The sequence below is a fragment of the Capricornis sumatraensis genome, chromosome 3 (assembly GCF_032405125.1).
Source record: "Capricornis sumatraensis isolate serow.1 chromosome 3, serow.2, whole genome shotgun sequence".
NCBI lineage: Eukaryota > Metazoa > Chordata > Mammalia > Artiodactyla > Bovidae > Capricornis > Capricornis sumatraensis.
The window spans coordinates 97331222-97353023 of NC_091071.1; the positions used below are offsets into that span (position 1 = coordinate 97331222).

The window sequence follows — 21802 nt, forward strand, 5'->3', positions numbered from 1 at the left end:
AGGTGTGGGTCAGATCCGATCCTCTACTTAGACAATGCTCAGAAAGTTTAAAATCTGACAGAGTTTCTCAGAAATGGTTTTTATAGGATAATGTATAGTTCCACACATTTGATTGACCTGGGAACATATAAGGAAATATGACAGATTAACTGCTCTGCTTCTCAGGCTATAATAGAGAATTGTAGGTTAAAATAGGTAATACACATATCAAAGATGGATATATAATATATACATCTATATCTACTCACCCACATCCACACACACACACACACACACACACACACACAATTATGTGTAAGTATCTATAAAAATTAGGTTTTAGGGGTATTTAAACATTCTTCATTTATAACTTTGTTTTAGGGAATTATTTCGTTATGCAAGATATCACCATATTCAGTATTTTTTTAAATAATAAACATGTCTAGTCAAAGAAGGCATTAATGAAGCAATTCCCCAAATAAAACAGTCCATGATATCTGAGTTGCAGCAGAGAGAGAGTGTGGTCTTTGTAGTCTAATCAAGATCACAAGACTTGTTTTGAGCGTCTGTCATCTTTAATTTTACGGCACTTCATTTCAGAGTAGGACTGCCAGGGTCACATGCAATTAAAACACAGGCAAGATTTGTCTTGTGAAATCTTAACATAAAAAGTAATGTGTTACTCCATTTTAACTTTTCTACTGAACTCTGTGAACTCACTAATTACTTTTCCCCCCTCTTGTCACCTTTTTGATATGACATGTATTTCATAGAGGAGATAGAAGTTTGGATTTTTTTTTTTGTACCATGCATACGATTGAGGATAACAAAATTAAACCAGAGAAAAAAGAAATTCGTTTTTCAGAAATGCATTTTAAAAAAAAGACATATCTGAGTACTCCAGCTTCAATTACAAAGAACCTCATTGATCGAATTCTAGGAAATAACTGTTAATCTGCTTAACTAGGCAGGTAGAAGTGTAATAACGGACCAACGATTTTATGCAGGCCAGGATGGTGAACCAGAGTTTATTCTCTGGGGTGCGGGGCAAAGGGGCTTTTATGTGATTGGCTGTGAAAAGTATTAAAAGCCAGCGCCAACGTGGAGATTTGGAGCGCAAGGAGGCTTGTTCCATCTTAGTGATCAGTAAATTGCATAGACCCTTATTAACCTTATTGATAAGGAGCTTAGGGAAGTCCCATTCAGGCCACAATATATTCTTCTTTTTGTTCTCCTGTCTCCGCCTGCGATCCCAGCCGCTTTGTAAGCAGAGCCTTTATGCGGCGCCTCAAAATTCAGCGAGAGTAGCTGCGCCTTTAAGTTACTGCAGCGGAAGGGCTTGCGGAGCAGCCCATGCGCAGGGGCTCAGGGCCTATTGCGCGGGTGCTGCGGACACCTGGAGAATGTTTGCAAATTTTGTGCTTGAAGAATCTTTTATATTGCTCCTCTTTCAATGCAGCTGGGGTCTGTAGGGATCAGGGGATTATTTTTGATACCTGTCGAAAAGAGTTATGTCTACACTGATTTTCCATCCCTCACTACTAATTAACCTTATTGTATACAGGAAACAGTCTATTTAATACCTGCATTCTTTCTGTAAAGCCAAGTAAAATGAAATCCACTGTGAAATCTAGTTAGCGTTTGCCTTTTTGAAGTCATTTTTAAGTTTCCAGTTTTAGTGACTGTGACCTCAGAACTGATAGCTAGAAAAATGGTGAGCTCAAAACAATTTTGGTTTCAATTGTCTTCTTCACCCCCTCCCACTTAAAAGCTGCCTTTCACCTGCCACTAAAAAGCTGCCTTTCACCTGGACTTGGGAAGAGCCGTTAGGAACGGGCACCTCCAGCTAGACCATGGTTCCCTGGAGTCTTCCTCATTGACCTCTCCCTGGAATTCTAATGCGTCTCTTCATCCCCTCATAGGCTGGCCCACGGTCCCCTGACTCTCTCCTCAGCACTGGCGCACCTCTATCATTTTCCTTTCAATCAAGGAGGCTTGACTTTGACTGAGGGGCACATCATGACAGATTTGTGCACTCGCAGTACAAATAGATGCTGAAGCAGAGGAAAGAATCTGAATACTGAAGGGAATCCCATTAGTGGAATATTTGCGAGGGAAAAAAAGGTAGGGTCTAGCAATACAGAGCAGAAATGAAACTGTGCAAAATGTCACCAAATGATGTGGAAAAATCCACACTTCTTCAAGCATGCTGTGCAATATGGACTCAGAACACACTTTGCTAGTGATGTGAGAATGGTTAGCACAAGTCCTGCTCTTCAAATGTGAGTGTGCCTGTCTCAAATAAACTTGTCAGCTTAAATGGTGCCAGAGGAAAGTGTGGATTTTTCAGGCCGATGCTTTGTATTTGCCAGATTTCTTGGCTTTTGAGATTTTCATACATGGGTCAAAAAGTCAGTACTCTCTAGCATTTATCTGACACATAAACCCTATCTTTGGCAGAGCAGAGGAGGTGAGTGGAAGATGGGGCTGGGTATTCTGGATGCCTGGACTTTTCCAGATCCAAACAGGACTTTTCCAGATCCAAAACAGAATTTGCATACACAGTAGACTTGCGTGAGTCAGGTGAGCGAACGCATTGATCCTCTGCTGCTGTGCTTTTGGAAAGAAGTATTTCTTGTGCACTTAGACTTCAAGAGAGGCAGCTGAAGGCATGTCTGTTTGATGGTCCCTTACAAGTGGGACTAGGAGTCAGTACAGATGCTGGTGAGTTGGGACTACATGTAACTTGTGATGACTAGTTGATAAGAAACACAGTGGTGGATCATAGTTGTATTTAATGTTGCTTATGTTCTGGGTGCTTGTCTTAGTTCACTCATCCAACAAGTGTACATTGAGCACCAGCTCTGGGCATAGTGTTACCTCTCTCCCTCACTGCTTTCCTAACACTCTCCTAATTCAGCGAGGAGCCTTCTGTAGAATCCAGCTGATGGCTTAAGAATTTCATAGACCCTGAAGTCTTCATTTCAAGGATAAGATAGCAAAAATCAGCTGGATGAGTCTACAGGGATGTGTGTGTGTGTGTGTGTGTGTGTGTGTGTGTGTGTGTATCTTCCTGCCAGGTCTCTCACCAACACAGCTAGACATTTTCATTTTGACAACACCGCTACAGAAAATTGTCATCTTTTTGGTGCAAGATGTTCACTGTATGCTCATCATTTGGATGATTCAGGATCGCTCTCGGGTGGCTTGTTTTGATGCCTGCCTCTTTTTCAACTATATCTAAGAGGAAGACTGTCGAGGACCAATTTTTTTTTTTTTTCAATGTTGCACAGGACTCCTAAAAGGTCAGATTTAATTTCAATACAATATTAGGCAGTTAGATATGATGGATGATAACAGGACATTGACAAATACAATCCAACACAGGATAATATGATGTAGAGTAGAAGCCATGCAAAGTACTTTCAAAAATGTGGGCTAAGAGGCTTCCATGCCCTCCTCTCCATAATGTAGTGACATGGTCAGTACAATGTAGGAAAATGAAATGATACATGAATATTAAAGTTATAATAGCAATAACGAAATTGAGATTTAGCCATCTACTCATAACAACAAAGGTACTCTGTATTTGGGGAAATACATAATATCCCTCTTGTTCTTTCATAGGAATTAGTATGAAAGTGAAACTCTCACCAGGTGTTTAAACAGGGGAGTTATCAGGTACACACACCTGGGGTGTAAATATTTAGGGTGTTTATTTCTTTACATTCATCATTTTTTTTTCCCTGACTGAGTGAACCTATGGTATAGTGATTAAGGCAGGGGCCCCTGAAGCCATACTAATTTAGATTCAAATACTAACCTGATACTAACTTCATGAATTTGGGTAACTTCATTATGTTTCCCCTCAGTCTCTCAAGTATAATCAGAAATAATAATTGTACCTCCTTCTGTAGAGTTATGAAGATAAAATACAGCTATATTTATACAGTGCATTTCCTTAACAAGCACTCAAGACATGTTAGCTAATCAAAAATCAGTCATTCCAGGATGAGTTTCTCTTGGTGGTCCTCTGAGTGACCAGGGAGGCGGTATTACCTGGAGATAAGGGAGGGAGAAATCAGAGCAGATGAGACAGAAATGACCTGATGATTATCTGGAGATCATACTGGAAGCAGAAGATGGGCACGGGCACGTTCCTCTGACTTGGGTATAGGTTGGTCCAAATATCTTAAGACATTACTCTCAAATGTCAAATCATTGTCAGGATATTAGTATCATCCCTACCCCAGGCCCAGAAAAATTCCAGTGGAAAGGGGCCTGCTGTGAGAGTCCTATGTCCCAGGACTCTTTGCACGGAGCAGTCATAATTCAGAGGTGGTAGGTGAAACTCAGAAACGCAATTGGATGATACTCCTTAATGTTGATTTCCATAGCTTTTGCCACTGTCTGAATTCAGATCTGTGTTAATAGTACTATGGCAATTATCTTCTGTCAGTGGTGCCTATAACTTCTTCCAGCTCCAAGGTCTACTTCATAAAGTTGCCAGGAAAATCTTTATAGCTCTGCTAAAGTCACTTTGCTGCTAAACAAACTTTCAGGGTCTCAAAATTGACTATGGACTTAATAGAAAACCTCTTGTGTATGCCATCCAAGGCTTTTTGGAGTCTGGTCCCAACTTTTCTTCTCATCTTTTTCAGAAGATCATATTGTTAATTGTTGTTCAATAAGCTGGAAATACATCATCTGTCTCCAGGAGCAACACCTTCTAATTCCATGGTGTATTACCTGTTTTAATATTCTTCACATAATTCCATTAGACAGTCTTAAGAAGCGAGATAAGGCAAGTACAATTCTAATTTGTAAGTTCAGAAACTGAGGTCTTTCCTGGTGGCTCAGTGGCAAACAATCCACCTGCCAAGGCAGGAGACACGGGTTTGACCCCTGATCTGGGAAGACCCCGCACGCAGAGGAGCAGCTAAGCCTGTGCACCACAATGACCAAGCCTGTGCTACAGAGCTCAGCAATGCCCCAGAGGTTGTGCTTCTCAACAGAATCCACTGCGATAAGAAGCCTATGCCCCACAATAGAGTAGCCCCTGCTCACTGCAACTAGAGAAAAAGCTATGAGGCAACGAAGACCCGGCATATCCAAGAATAAAATAAATTAATAATTTTTTTAAAAAAATTGAAACATCTGGACACAAATGAAGTAAATAATTTGCCCAGGACCTAAAGTTCTCCTAAGTTTTCCTAAGTGCTTATTTCTTAGCCTGCTCATTTTCTGCTCTAATCCATTGCTCTGGCTTATTTATATATCCCCACTGTTTGCTTCTTATGCTACCATTTTTTCTGGGGAGCTGGCTTTACAACATCACAAGGTTTAACAACACTGTGTTGAAAAAAAGTGGAAGTCCCTGGGCTGAGTCAGCCTAGGTATGTTTTGTTAGGTGCCCTTAAAAATCAATTTTCACATAAGTTTCTGGCTTTTTATGAAAGATCTGAAGGTCTGGTAGCCTGGTGTCCATGTGCCCACGTAAGCAACATCAGCTTGAGCTGAGAAGTCAGCCCTTCTGTCCAGGGGTCCATCTTGAGTTTTCCTCAGGTGTTGTCACTCTTTAGTCACTAAGCTGTGTCGGAATCTTTGTGACCCTTTGGATTGTAGCCCACCAGGCTCCTCTGTCCATGGGATTTCCCAGGTACGAATACTGGAATTGGTTGCATTTCCTTCTCCAGAGGATCTTCCCGATTCGGGGATTTAACTCTAGTCTCTTACATTGCAGGCAGATTCTTTACCCTCTGAGTCACCAGGGAAGCCCTCCTCTGGTGTTAACTACTTCCTGATAACTTAAGTCGGCTCTTTGCAAATTACTTACATTATTGGCTGGCCCTAGTAGGCAGCCTTGGTTTAAGAAAAAGACTCATCTAAATTTAACATGATACATTTTAATTGAGGAAATAATATGTGATTATTATATTTGAAGAAAGTTTTCTTTTTTTGTTGTTATTGCTTTTTCGTATTGTGATTTGAATTTCCCAGGAGAGAGTTGATATTGTTTTGGTTTCATTTCTCTCTTTGACAACAGAGCAATTTGACCCAGAACTGTTAGTGACAGTCCTTTTGGATGAAAATCTTTGCAGGGCCTTTTAATTAGGAATTGACAGGGTGATTAACTTATAATTCACAAAAAATAAATGTGGAAAAGAGAAGTACAGGTCAATTTCTAGCTGTGTTAAACTGTAAGGACAGCACCATTGGCAAGTGATTGTTCCCTTTTAACAGCTTTTCTAATTTTTCTTAATTGGATCCTTTGTTTTCTAATTGGATAGAGAGAACTATCATATGGTTTTCAATTACTAGCTGTGGCATGGTGATCCTGTCATATGTCATATACTAAGTAAAGTCAGACTCATAACATATAGGATGGAAAAAAAATACCATCTCCAAGAAGCTTTTTGTGTAAGAGAGAGAGGTAAGCTCTTGCATCCTGGGTGGGTAAGGTGCTGCAGTGGGACACACTAAATAGCTTGATTTTCCAGGAACCCTGTTTTAGAGTTCTGTTATGTTCAGGTTATAATTTCTTTAAAATATTTGCTCATCATAATATACAAATGCTTCTGAGAATACAAGATTATCTCTTGCATTCCTGGAAAATGTTAAAAGGTGTACACACATAAACGTATAAACACAAACATGAGAAACGCCAGTGTCCTTTGTTTCTTTTCTGCCCACTGATGAATTTAGAGACTCTCTTTCTAAGAAACAAAGTTTCTCATTTTACAGCTTCCATTGGATCTCTGCTGCCTACAGGATAAAATCTAAATATTTTATTATGTCCTATGCCTGTGTGCTCAGTTGTGTCTGACTCTTGTAGTCCACAGGGCTCCTCTGTCCATGGGATTCTCCAGGCAAGAATACTGGAATGGGTTGCCATTTTCTCCTATAGGGGATCTTCCTGACAGGGATCAAACCTGCATCTCCTGAGGCTCCAGCACTTCAGATGGATTCTTTACCACTGAGCCATGGGGGATACCCATTATATCCTATGTCTGACTCCAGTTCTGTTCTCCAAAATTTTTAGGCATGTGCATCACCGTGAGCTTCTCACTTTTCCTTGGAGATGTTAGGTCTTTCAGCACTCTCCTCATGCCACCCCTGCTTGCTAGTATGTCATCTACATTGGGGGAGGGATTAATTTTATTCAGTTGATCAAGATTAAACTGAAAGGGTTATCTTCCTAGTGAAGCTTCACCTGACTACCCTAGGCACAATTTGCATTTTGGTTCTCTGTCAACTACTGAACTTCCTAATATCTCTGTACTAACTTCTGTTCAGTCATTCAAAAATACTTTTTGATCAAATCAACTGGAAAATATACTTTTTGAACATCTCTCTGTAGAGGTGCTGAAGCCTGGGGGCAACGTGGATACCAAGATGGCTGAGTTCCTAATCTGGGCTGTGAAACTGCTGAGTGTATTAATATTTGGCGTACTTTGTATTTGATCAGTAGAGTCTAAATTTGCACCTGGCTCAGATAAAGTGCTTAAGAAATGCTCACCATCTTTTAAGGTCTTCATGATGGAAAATGTTGGTCAGTTTTTATAAAATTGAACCCCTTATTGAGGCCACCCAGTATACCTACAATCTTGGCTTTTAAACTTGGAACAGTTGATAGGAACACCGGTGCTGTCTCTGAGATGTTATGGGATCTAATGACCTTTCAGTGTAACTCTTTTAATACCTTTAGTGTGTATAAGTCAGAAGGGCACTTTGGCTCAGCACCTTGGAATGGTCTTCTCCCAGAGAGCAAACTTAGTCTTTGATTAAATGCCGTTAGTAGGCATAGGCCACAGCTGGGGTTTAAATCAGGCTAAATCCCATCAGATTGGAAATCAAGAAGCTGCTGCTTTTGAAGACTGTAAATCTGGAAGGCGGCAGAGGCGAGGCACTGTGGGTCCCTGTTCCAAGCAGGTAATGCCTCTTCTCTTTGGCTCTTGCTCCCAATTACTTTAAATATGGACACAAGAAGGAATAAGATTTTAACATTATGACTACTAAACCTAGTCCTTCCCGCTTCAAAAATAATTAAAGAAGTAATTAAAGTCTTGGAGGAGACCTCACTGAGAATATGGAATGCCATGGAAATGAGCATTTGAATACCAGAGACTCGTTTCATGTCTCCATGTTTTCCCGAAAGACATAAGCACAACGTGGAATAAAAGAAGAGCTTGAAGCTGGCAAGTCTGTCAGCTCACTGTTACCAGCGACTTTAGATCATGGGGTTGTCTTGTGTGACTTTCTTTGGCTTTGTGGTATTTGTATACACCCCACTCAGTGAAACCACACTTCAGCATTTATTGTGGTCACTTGTGTTTTTGGGCATACACCGACTTACTGGCGCCATTGCCAAAAGGAAGACATTCAACGGGCAAGAGAAGCCTCTCCTTCCTCAGGCAGTGCCGTGGATGTGGGAGCTGTGTGAACATCTGGCTTTCTATTGAGCAGTTTCTCTCCTCCACTGTACACTCCATCCATGCAGACAGCCCAAGCCTCTGAGCTCCTTATTGCTCTAAGTGTTTTTGGGTCCGTGCTTCATGCATTTTATTTACATGCTTTATTTTTCATTTTATGAACAAATCAATAACTAGACTTACTCTTTATCACACTGGATTAGTTTTATTTATTCCATTTGAATTTAATTAAAAAGCTGTCAAACATAAGTCTACATTTTTATCAGCAGAATACTTTCACAAAACCAGTATGAGATGTCTTCAGCAAGAACACAGTTTTCAAAATAAAACAATGTTTGATATATTCTAGACAGTTACCTTTTTGTTTATCCATGACAACTGAAGCTAACCATCAAATGGATAAAGCCATCTAAGTATAGTCAAGTAATCTTTGGGGCATATTTTAAAAAAACAACAACTTTTTTTTAAAAAAAAATGTTCTTTCTAGATGGATTTAATATAATTCACCAATAAAGCATCCTCAGAAGCATAATAAAAATTCTACATAAAATGACATAGCCAGGGAAAAAAAGGAAGATATACAGTTTGATGAAGATTCAAAATGGATGTTAACATTAAAAATGAGCAGGCATGCAGTTCCTGTATAATATAAAGATTAAAATTGCAAGGCACTAATTTTGCTTCTAGTTTATAAGACAGTATGTTTATGGGACTGCAAATAGTATATGTAAAAAACATATCAAATGGCAAATGTTCATTTGTCTTCAGAAAAATTGCCATTCTACATGTATTTGTAAATTTCAGCATCTAGCACCAAGGATGGCTGGACTAGATTTACACTTGTAAACGTGTTCTCGAAAGATGAGATATGTGTATTTTGGTTGAAATCCTGATTTCTTTTGTTCTATTTAAAAATTACTCATTTGTGTCTTGCCCCCTCTTTTAGTTCTGCTTGTGTACCCAGGGGTGTTTGAACACAGGCCTGAGGCAGCCAGGGTAATGAAGAGGTTCACCTGTGAGGACACATACCGGTACTCTCAGTCGCATTCACACTCACTCACATATCTGCACGTACACAAGCACATGTGCAATGGCCAAGAGTCTCATTAAGGCTATTTTTGGACATGCTGTGTCCTCTGCACACTATTTTACAGCGTAGAGCATCCATAATGTATGCCTAGAAGCGCTGGAAGGCATAGCAGTGAAGGGGTTAATGCAGAAGACATATAGGCAAATATTGTCAACTATTTTATTCAAATGTTTGGAACTTAAACACAAAATCATCATTAAGTTTTCACAAAATGAGGCATCTGTCGCTTGAAAGGAAAAAAATATTTCAGAAATATGTTTACAGAAATGTAAAAATATTAGGCATCGAGACAGATGTGAACACACTCAGTAGCTAGTCTCGGCTGTCAGTCAGCTGAAGATCTGGTCGTACGCGCTCAGCATGAGCTCGGCGATCTGGTTCTGGTACACCATGTGTACCGCCATGTTTCCCGTCTCGTTTTCCGCGCGCAGAAGGGTGGGTCCAAACACAATCCCTAAGCTGTGTGTGGACATGAGGTTCTTGGACGCTCTGGCCACTATCCTATGGAGAGAGAGAAAGCAAAAAGACCCATTGGAGTTTAAATAAAATTGTGACTGTTTTTGAATTGTAAAGTTCTGCGTTCTTGAATTCTTTTTCTTTCTTAAATTTCAACTTGAAGAAGGAAAGTAAGGGCAGGGATTGCTTTGGCAAAACAGAGAATGTGACACAAGCAGAAACAATTTTAGATTTCAGAAAAACACCTGCCATAACATTATTTAATCTACTCCTTATGCTTTATTGTGTGGAAATAGAACTTATGGCTTTCAGGGAAGGATTCTATCCTCATAGTACCTAGCCATTGTGGGTGCTCAATAAATGTGGAATGAATAAATTGCAACAATTACTGTGACAGTTAACAAGATTCAATCTTTGAAGTGGCTAGAGTCAATGGAGGAAACAGGTGAGACATGCATAGCCCATGTAAGAAGCCAAAGATGCAAAAAATAGAATATAGGCATACTGCAGATGGTGACTGCAGCCATGACATTAAAAGATGCCTACTCCTTGGAAGAAAAGTTATGACCAACCTAGATAGCATATTCAAAAGCAGAGACATTACTTTGCCAACAAAGGTCCGTCTAGTCAAGGCTATGGTTTTCCCTGTGGTCATGTATGGATGTGAGAGTTGGACTGTGAAGAAGGCCGAGTGCTGAAGAATCGATGCTTCTGAACTGTGGTGCTGGAGAAGACTCTTGAGAGTCCCTTGGACTGCAAGGAGATCCAACCAGTTCATTCTGAAGGCGATCAACCCTGGGATTTCTTTGGAAGGAATGATGCTAAAGCTCAAGTCCAATACTTTGGCCACCTCATGCGAAGAGTTGACTCATTGGAGAAGACTTTGATGCTGGGAGGGATTGGGGGCAGGAGGAGAAGGGGACGACAGAGCATGAGATGACTGGATGGCATCACAGACTCGATGGACGTGAGTCTGAATGAACTCCGGGAGCTGGTGATGGACAGGGAGGCCTGGCATGTTGCGATTCATGGGGTCACAAAGAGTCGGACACAACTGAGCAACTAAACTGAACTGAACTGATGAGTAGAAACAAGAGCTGAAAAAATAATTAAATGTTTAGTGATTAGTGTGAGTAAAGTATTCCTGAAAAATGCTATTTGTACTCTGTTTTGTAGAAAGTGCTGTCATGTCCGACTCTTTGCAACCCCATGAACTGCAGCATGCCAGACTTCCCTGTCCTTCTTCCAGAGTTTGCTCAAACTCATGTTCATTGAGTCGGTGTTGCCATCCAACCATATCATTTCCTTTAGGACTGACTGGTTTAGGGACTCTCAAGAGTCTTTTCCAGCACTGCAGTTCGGAAGCATCAATTCTTCAGCACTCAGCCTTCTTTATGATCCAGCTCTCACATCTGTATGACTACCGGAAAAACCATAGCTTTGACTATACAGACCTTTGTCGGCAAAGTGATGAACATTTAGGTGTATAACAAGTATCCCCACCCCTTTTACTCAATAAAATACAGAAGCTTGTAGCATTTGCACAGGGAAAAAGTCCCACTGGAATTAAAGAAATGTTTGCTTGCGTGAGGACTGTGGAGAGGTGCAATACCAATGAAACATTAGGATGTGGTTTTATTAATGGTAGTGCCTTGCCTGAATCAACATGGACTCTTAAAAAGAAATTAAAGCCCCATCTTCTACCTGGAGGCTTTAAAATAAAACAAAACAATGCTTATTTTCACAATTGAAGCATCTTTGGTTTTATATTAAAATCAGGGAGAGTGGGGATTTAGTGATGTAAGGAAAAAGGGGAAAGCATATGGAAGGACAGGGTGCTAACAAATATAAAACTCTGCATTCTTCCAGACACCCCAACCCAAGGGAAATCTGAGCACAGAGAATAAAGTGAGGCAAAGGAACACTACCACATAGCAGTGGGGTCTCTGTTCTCAGAGCCCACTGGAGCACTAGTTGACCTCTAGAGGACTCTGTGTCTGGTCTATGTGGGCTGACTTATTCTCCATGCATGGAGGCAAGAGGAAGAAGACTTGTTCCCTTTCCATCCCTCCACAAACCTTCATCTCAGGGCCATTTCTGTGAAAAAGGCCCTGCCTTCACTCTCCTGAAAGACACTGAGAAGGGCCAACACCTTCAATGTGGGACTTCCCATAGCACAAATCTTGATCAGCAAGATGTCCTTGATTTGATCAGTATCGATAATAATTATTCTAAGCAATTTTTTTTTACTTATTACTTAGGTTTAAAAATGGAAGTATCATTGATTTTATTCTAAGCAGTTTTATTGTCTCACTTGATCCTCATAATAATCCCATGAGGTTGTTGTTTAGTTGCTCAGACGTGTCCGAATCTTTGTGATCCCAAGGACTGCAGTACGCCAGGCTTCCCTGTCCTTCACTATTTCCTGGAGTTTGCTCAAACTCACGTCCAATTCTATTATTAAGCCCTTTTTACAAATAAGAAAACTGAAGCCAAGAGTGGTGAAATGCCCGATGTCACACAGAACTGAGGCTCAGACCCAGGCAGGCTGGCTGCAGCGCTCATAGAAACATCACTGCCCTGGTGTGTGTTATGGCCCCTATGCTTAGTAATTGGCTGACTTGTCTCTCTGCCATTCTCCACATGGTTACAGATCCTTCCATAAGAGGGTCTGGATTTTTATTCCACACTGTAGCATTGTGATTGACAGTCTGGTTACAATGGATTCATTGTGGGCAAAATGACTCTTAAACTTGGACTAAATATTCAGGATATTCTGCCTCCCATTTTCACTTTCCTTCCTCTTTATATGAAAAGTCTTCATATCTGTGAGTAACATTGGCGTGACTACATTTCTGGAAGGGATTCTCATATTTTAAAGTATTGGTGTGTTATCGGAGACATCAAGTTTAAAGTTTCTTTTGGAATATAGAAACTGCACCACTTGCTACTACATTTACCAAAAGTCTGTAGAATGATTTTAAAATATTCTCCTGACCTGGAGGAGGGAAAGATGGAGTGGGGCTATTCTTCCCTTTAACACACCTATTTACCTTGGCTTAAAGTCTCTCTTGAGCTTCTCCCAGACCTCTTCATTACAAAAATCACTAGTAAGATTCATTGAGAAGGAAAACAGATTTTTCTCTCCTGGATTTAAAGTAATACCTTCTTGTTCAGTGCTCTCTAATGATCTAGATGGGTGGGACGGGTGTGGAGGTGGGAAGAAGGCCCAAGGGGAGGGGATATACGTATACATATAGCTGGTTCACTTTCTTGTACAGCAGAAACTAACACAACATTGTAAAGCAATTATGTTCCAATAAAAAAAATAAAAGTAGTATCTTTTGGGGGATACTAACTCCTTCATTGACTCTGCCACCGTAAAATAAATTTGTTAAACAAATATAGAAAGAGATAACATAACTGATCAATTAACTGAGTAACTATTAGGTAAAAGTTGCTTTCACAACATTACCCATTGGTACCGAAGTTCTAAGCTGATGAGAGTTATTTAGCAGAGAACAGGGCTCAGAGGTCATAGAGCATGAAGATGGTAGAATTAAAAGTAAGAGACTATTCGAGTATGAAGGTGAATGACTGATATAGGGTCCACAGAGTAGAAGAGGTTCAGGAATCCAGGGAGGCTGAAAAGGGAAAGGAAGAATATAAAGACAGATAGACAGAGATATAGTTGATTTTCCAGGCAATAGTACTGGAGTGGATTGCCATTTCCTTCTCCAAGTTAATAATGGCTATAATTTCAGTCAAAACAGGAACAGTGAGATTTGGAGTAGCTGGGAGCTAAAACTGTCTCTAACTACAGAGGAGCCTGGTGGGTGACAGTCCAAAGGGTTGCAAAGAATTGGACATGATTGAGCGAGTGAACACACACCCTCAAGGTGAGGTTACAAATGAAGGAAGGTCCAAGAGTAGATTACTGGAGGGGGCAATCATGGCTGTCAGGAGGTTATGGAGGTAGAAACTGGAAGAGGCCTATGGTGTCTGGAGGAACTGGGGTGACTGGAGGGGTAACTCAGCCCTACCTGAAAGACACAGCTGTTGGGACTTGATCTGTGGGGAGAATAAAAGGAGGCAGAAATGGGACTAGATTATTTATAAAGTTTCCCAGTGTTCTTTATATTTTTCCCACTCAGCCAGAGTCCTGGTCTGAGAACTCAGAGCAAGAACCAATCCAGAGAAGAAACCAAGGCTGAGCTTCAGTGGAGTGGGGGGAGGCAGAGTGACTGTCCAAGGCCCCTTCAGGCAAAGGTTTCTCTCTTTTGGCTGGTGGTTCATGGAGGGGGTCCTAAAACGGATTTCTGCCAGTTCATCAGTTTCCTAAACTTGCCCTTTGTCAAGTGTTTATTTTGTGCTCTTCTCTGTGCGTAAATGCAGAGCATTCATTCCATCTCAATCTGTGTCATCTGTATCCATTTCTCTGCACACTTTCATGTGATTTTAATAAAAACATTTTCAACTCATGGGTGCTCTCAAGTAATCCTGTTACAAGTAGATTTTACCAAAGAATATATAGTTCTGTATTCTTGTTATACTCGCATTACTGCAGGTTAAATTTTCCTAGCAGTTTGGAATTTTTTCTTAAGTTTGGGAAAATTAAGTAACTTGCAATAACACTTAGAGAAATCAAATGTAGTTAAGAAAGGTTAAGAAAATGTGGATGTATATTATATAGAATTCATACTATCTTGCCTACTTTCTGTTACAAAATGTATGCTTGTGTGTGTATGTGTGTATTTCATTGGCAGTTTATGTTCTGAATATCAACCAATCAGTAGTTGGTATATTGAGAAATTGATCCATCTTTAGGTTAGAAAAGATGCTGAGGGTGAAGACTATTTGTGGGGGGAAATTGCCAACTACTGAACTATATGATTCACGTAGATAGGAAAAAATATTCTCATATCAACATTCACATTAGATTAAACCCTTTTATAGTAGAGGTGGTGATAAACATATCTAGCAAAGAAGCCTCCCAAACTGGGGATGTTTGGAAAATGTATTCATGCTGTTACAGACTTCACTATTCAAATGTGAACCTACCTACTCTCTACCTCAATAGATCCTTAAGCAGTTAAGTGGTTGATTTAGGAGAACATAAGTAGTCAACCACAATTTCAAAATTACAGCTAGAATACTATCCTACAAAATTCTTCAAATCTCTCTTTTTTTTTAACCTCAAATCAATGGATCTAATACTTTCCTCTCTCGCTGTGGGGACTAGCTGTGCATTGTAAGTGCCATTATTTCTGAAGGCTTCAACTAGTAAAACATATGTAGAGGAAAAATATAGGCTACTGAAAGAAATGAAAGCCCGGAATGGAAAAAAAAAAATGCAATCTAGTATCTAAGATGGAAAACTCTCAAAAACAGTAAGTTATACTTCCAGTAGCTTAAAATGCAGTTAAGCTGTACTATTGGAGGGGAGGATCTGATTCAGAAACCAAATACATTTTTACTATGGGTTTGGCAGTACTTCTAGGACAGCTTTCACTAAAGTGAGTTCTGCAAACACCATCTCTGTGACACACTTCACAAAAATAGCAGTCTGGAGTAAGATAAGTTTGCAGAAAATTATATGCCATTTTTCCTTCTTGGAAATTTACAATGCACCATAGCATAATACAGGCTCTGACAAGTCCTGCAGAAAAGTAACCCTGTTCATCTTTGTGTAACTTAACATGTTCCCTAACTTACTTGAACATTGTGGATCCTCTTTCTTGAGTGATAAGGAGGAGCGTATATTGAGACATGTTACTCTAGTGTGCTTTGCTAGTTCAGTTCAGTTCAGTTCAGTCACTCAGTCGTGTCTGACTCTTTGCGACCCCATGAATCGCAGCATGCCAGGCCTCCCTGTCCATCACCAACTCCCGCAGTTCACTCAGACTCACATCCATTGAGTCCGTGATGCCATCCAGCCATCTCATCCTCTGTCGTCCCCTTCTCCTCCTGCCCCCAATCCCTCCCAGCATCAGAGTCTTTTCCAATGAGTCAACTCTTCACATGAGGTGGCCAAAGTACTGGAGTTTCAGCTTTAGCATCATTCCTTCCAGAGAAATCCCAGGGATCTACTAAATCTGAAACATCATGGATTTGAATCTCCTCTGTCACTCAGGCTTCAGAACTCCGTAGTAGCTAACTCAAAGAGATCAGACTATGGTCACTTTTGGCAAGTTCCACCCCTCTGGTGGGGCTTAGATTACGTCTGGCCTTAAACTCCATGACAGTGTTGTAAATTGTGAGCTACCATTTAACCTGTTTTCACAAAGAAATGAAAGGAACTCCCTTTTGAGGCCAAGAATACTGGAGTGGGGCACAGCAACCCCACTCTCAACCCAGGGACTGAATCCACGTCTCTAACGTCTACCTGCACTTGCACCAGCTGGGAAGCTCTTTGAGGACAAAACGAAGGTCAAAGGCAAAAAGACCACATCTGAATGAGAAAGGTAAGAGCAGTCACATGGTTGAGAGATTACTATACAGCAAGTGGCTGCATGGTGAAAAGGTGTAAAAATATGTAGATCAATATTTGGAAATTCTTCTACATGTTTGTTCACTCACCATTAGTCTACTCCCAAGAAATAGTGAAGATACCTGATTCGAAGCAATGTGAGGAGCTCAAACGTTAGTGCCTGTGAATGCTTCACTAACAGGAAAAACATCTTAAACTGCAACTCTTTTGAAAAAGGCTATTTATGAACACTGCTAAGTTTAAAATAGCTTGACAAGAATAATTATGATTTTATGAATTTGTTCACAAAATAGCACTTGATATATATTCTTTGCCAAAGAAACTCTTTAACCACTAAGTAAAATTTAAGTTTATAAAATCTTAAAGTAGGTAAGAATTCATTTTTCTGGCAAGAGATTAAAAAGGTGATGTACAGTTTACAGCACAAAAAGGAGAAGAAATGCCAGAGCTACTTTTTGTCGGGCCCCAATGGAAGGAGCAACGATTCATCAATTTTAGATTATTTTAGAAACAATCTATAATCCACAGCTACAGATGTTGGACCCCAGACAAAAAAAATCCTCACAGACTTATGCTAGGTAAGTTTTTTCCAAAAGTGAGCTGAATCACTAACTCAAAGAAATTTCTTATTTGCTGAAAGTCATAGCCAAATGATTCAAACTGAAAGAGAGATTTACCATAAAACTCAAAATTAATGCTGAATTAAAAAGGCCAAAGCATTTAATAGTAGTCCAGCTACAAACAGATATAAGGATGCAAACTTCTTTTTAAGTTTGTGCTTTGCTGTTATCATAGTGACTTGCAAAGGAAGTCAAAAGCCACAAAATTGCCTGCAGGACAAGCCTCAAGTTATTGGAGGTGTATTATAAGTATTCCCTTCTCTATCTCTGGATTACTGTGATTTTCCAACACACATAACTTTAGGATGGTTTAACTCTAATGGAGAAAGTGCGGTGGTAAGTGTACTTTTGCCATCAGGTCACACCTGGCTTGTATAATACAGCTCATCCACTGTATGTGAAACATTAATTGTGACTTTGACCACTTCAGTGAGGAGAAGCTGCTAAAAATAGAATAAATTTTCACTGTGCTCAATTTATGCTTCCTATGTGCTGTAACTACTTTGGGGGGGATCCATGCTAACCATATGCTTGCCTACTCTCAATCTGCACAAAATATACTGCCATGCCTACATTGGCCTTTTTTTTTTTTTTTTTTAAAGACTGGGGACTTAGTAGGAAGTCTACTTTTCCCCTTAAAGTCAGGGCTGTATGTTAGAAAAATTTCCAAATATTATAAAAGAAGATGAGCATTTACAAATATTATTTACATTTAAAACTAATATATTTCAAGGTGGTCATTCACTGGTGACTGTCACTTTTATATGCAAATTTACACATCAACTGGCTTAAACTAATTGTAAAATCTTCAATTTTATACTTAAATATCCTATTATTATTGTTTTCTAAAGTAAGCAAAGAAGTATCCTCCTAAAAGAGAATTACTGCTATGTTATGATATTTTTGCTTTTAAATTATCTTTGAAGCCATGTGTATATAATTCTTTAAGGCAAATTGTGGAAAAGGTACTTTATATGGTAGTTACACATTAACAGCTAACATGGCCTTATTCTTTACATTTATTGAGTACCCACTTGGATTGAAACATTTTCAATTATTCACTTGTTTCATATTTATATTGATTGGCCATTACAAGGAAAGTCTAATGTATCTTTAAAGCAATACTCAGAACTATAAGAGACGAGGAATGACTAAAAAAAATGACTAGCCCATAGACTTAAAAATGGCTCATTTCTGGTTGTAATATGTATTCTATAAGGTGACAACAACATATATAAAATGGGATATCATAGCCAAAGCCCTTACATAGCAGATAATATCAAAAAGGAACACAAATAGTGGTTATTATTTGCCGAATATCCATTACATGCTAATCACTGTGCTTCAAATATACAATGCTTTTCAAAGGCAGAATTAAAACTCAGCTGTAATTTCTCTTGCTCTGATTAGTAATACATTCTATTAGAATTTGAGAAGTTAAGAAAAGTATGATAAAGAAAAAAAACACACCAATAACTGTAACAGGAACTCAAGGTAATCATTTTACATTCATTAAAATCTATTATTCAATAGACCTGCTATTACTCAATACCTGCTAGGTGCCTGATGCTGTTCTGGATGTTGGAGATGATGCAGTGAGTAAAACAGACAAAGTTCCTGCCCATATGCAACTTACAATCTAGTGGGCGACCAGACAAGAAACAATCCACTAATTAATATACAAAGTGATTTCGGCACAGAGGTACTTCAAGAAAGACTAAGAGAAGTGGTGGTTCTTCTACTGACCCTCGGAGACTCTTAGAAGTTCCTAATGGCCTAGAATCCATCCCCAGAGATCTCTCTGCTAAGAATGGCTGGCCAAAGATAACAGAGTCCCCAGATTATTTTGTTGGGCAGAGAGAGGTGGAAAGTGCTACACATAGCAGACAAGGTTCTCAGAAGTTCTTTCTAAGGAAAGGACACTTGGGCAGAGAGCAGCTTATGTGCACACACCACAGGAAGGAAAACTCCAGGCAGGAAAAAGTTGGTAGAAAGCCCCAGTGGTGAGGTTGTGCTGGGTGGTTCTAGGAACAGAGAAGAGGGTAGTATAGCTGAAGGCTGGGGAGTGAGACAGATAAGGTAGGAGATCCTGTGGGGAGGACTTAGGTCATAATTCTAACAGTGAACAGGTGTTCGTCCTTGGGTTTTGAGCAGGAGAATGACACTGACAGCATTCAATACACATGTATAAATAATTTATTTATATACACACTCAAGAAAATCCTTTCTATATAATTTTGTGGCCAACATTTTTCACTTCTGTCATGAGCAGTTCTCATGTCTTATATGTGTATTGTGAGTTAGTTACTCAGTCGTGTCCGACTCTTTGTGACCCCATGAACTGTAGCCTGCCAGGCTCCTCTGTTCATCGGATTCTCCAGACAAGAATACTGGAGTAGGTAGCCATTCCCTTCTCCAAGGTATCTTCCTAACCCACGGATCAATCCTGTGTCTCCAGCATCTCCTGCATTGGCAGGCGGGTTCTTTACTGCTAGTGCCACCTGGGAAGCCCTACGTCTTATATATGTGTGTGCATGCTAAGTCGCTTAAGTCATGTTCGACTTTGTGTTACCCTATGGACTGCAGCCTGCCAGGCTCCTCTGTCCATGAGATTCTCCAGGCAAGAATACTGGAGTGGGTGGCTGGGCCCTTCTCCAGGAGATCTTCCCGACCCAGGGATCGAACCTGTGTCTCTTACGTCTACCTGCACTGGCAGGCAGATTCTTTACCATCGCTTTTACTAACTATCTTATATGGGATAAAATGGTTTGTACTCTATGATTTCTTAGTAAAATGTAATTAATATATTAAAAAACCTTTTTTTGTATACTCATTCTCCACATTTTTGGAGTATTTCTTTAGACAATTGTTTCCAAATAGGGGCAGCTTCCCTATCCCCACAACTCCCATGAGGCATTTGCAATGTCGGGAGATATCAAAGATTGTCATGACTGGGTGGAGTGGAGAAGGTGAGTTGCTATGGCATCTAATGAGTCAGAGGCAAAGGATGGTGCTAAACATTCTACGATGCACAGGACAGTCTCCCCAAACAATTTATCCAGCCCCAAATGTCAGTGTTGCTGCTGCTGAGAAACTCTGCAGTAGTAGAAATGTAGCAATTAGATCAATGGTTCTGAAACTTTACCATTCATGAGAATAATTTGGAAACTGGGTTGTATCAGAAATCATTGAACTTTACCTTTAGACTTCTGGTTCAGCAACTCTGGGGAGGGACTTGAGAATATTACACTAGTCACAAGTTCCTTGAGAGGATACAATTGCTCTGGGGACCACACTTTGAGAATTTGCACTAGATCATTAAGTTCAGGGTTTTCTTTTCTTAAACCCTGATAATGTGGGATATGTAACATGACAATTCATAGTCCTGATAGCATTATTATCACTTGATTTTATTCTTCTTAAAATAATTACTAACTTGATAGGTGAAAAATGATCTATCATTGTTTAAAGTTAGGATTCTTTGAATTTAGGAAATGGGGAAGAAGTTAAAAAAGCACAGCAATATGGATTATCTCTTCTGTGAATAACCCTTCATATCACCTGCCTTTTTCTTATTGAGAGCATATAATTTTGTTTGTTTCATCCATTTAATTATTTTGTATAACAAAACTAACACATAGTATTTAAAAAGTGTGCTAATCAGGAGAATATAGAATGAAAAGGTCAAGCTTTCTGTTTTTCTAGTCAAACTCCTTCAGGACAACTATAATTAACAGATGCGTGCTCCTTCTGGATGTTTTCCTATTTATCTATCCATCTACCTGGGCTTCCCTGGTGGCTCAGCAGTAAAGAATCTGCCTACCAATGCAGGACAAGTTTGAGCCCTCAGTTGGGAAGATACCCTCGAGATGGAGATGGCAACTCACTCCAGTACTTTTGCCTAGGAAATCTCATGGACAGAGGAACCTGGTGGGCTAGTCCATGGGGTCACACAGAATCAGACACGACTTAGTGACTGAACAACAACAATCCCTTTAGTATCTATTTTCTTTAGAATAAGATAAAAATACATAATATGTTATAGTACAACTTGCTTTCCCCCCCTTAACTATATATCATGGGAATCTTTCCAAGTCAGTACATTTAAAAATACCTCATCCTTTGAAAAATGCTGTTACATTTCATAGTATGAAAATAATTTATTTAACCATTCCCTTGCTGATGGACTTTTATGTTGCTTCTAATTTTTTGCTGTTACAGACAATGCTACAGTGAACATATTTGTACAGATTAGATTTCTGAGGTTTATTTTTGTGTTAATGGCATAATATTTCATTACTTTTGTTCTATTTATATTCTCTCAATTATATTTTTCCTTAATTTTGTTTATTTATATTTTTATGTGTTCATATCTAGCATTATTTCTTTTGGAATTTCTATCATTATTTTTTAATTATAAAATTCATCCATTTAAATAAATCAGGTAATTGTCACCAATATTTTTTCTAGTTTTTTAAAATGGTGTCATTTTTGTATCCTCTAATTAATCTCAGTGTATTTTACTATATAAAGTGTGAAGGTAATCTCTATTTTTTTTTTCAATAGCTAGCTGATTGCCCCAATAATATATCCTACAACTCACAGACAAAAACACCTGGTATGTTTTATTCTGGATGATTTGCGCTTGTATTTTGCACTACCACTTTACTGTTTAAATAACTGTAACTTTAATATACACTAGGAATATTACCATTTTTTTTCTTTTTCAGATATA

The 21802-nt window shown here is 39.3% G+C and overlaps 1 protein-coding gene across 1 annotated transcript in view; it reads right to left on the reverse strand.

Annotated features, from left to right (window-relative positions):
* Nucleotides 1-9573: 9573 nt before the first annotated feature.
* Nucleotides 9574-21802, reverse strand: part of ARHGAP15 (Rho GTPase activating protein 15) — a 707176-nt gene continuing 694947 nt past the window's right edge. Inside the window, exon 14 of the mRNA XM_068968725.1 lies at nt 9574-10002. Within this exon, the coding sequence (XP_068824826.1) occupies nt 9831-10002 (172 nt within the window). The 3' untranslated portion in view covers nt 9574-9830. The remainder of the gene's footprint in view (nt 10003-21802) is intronic.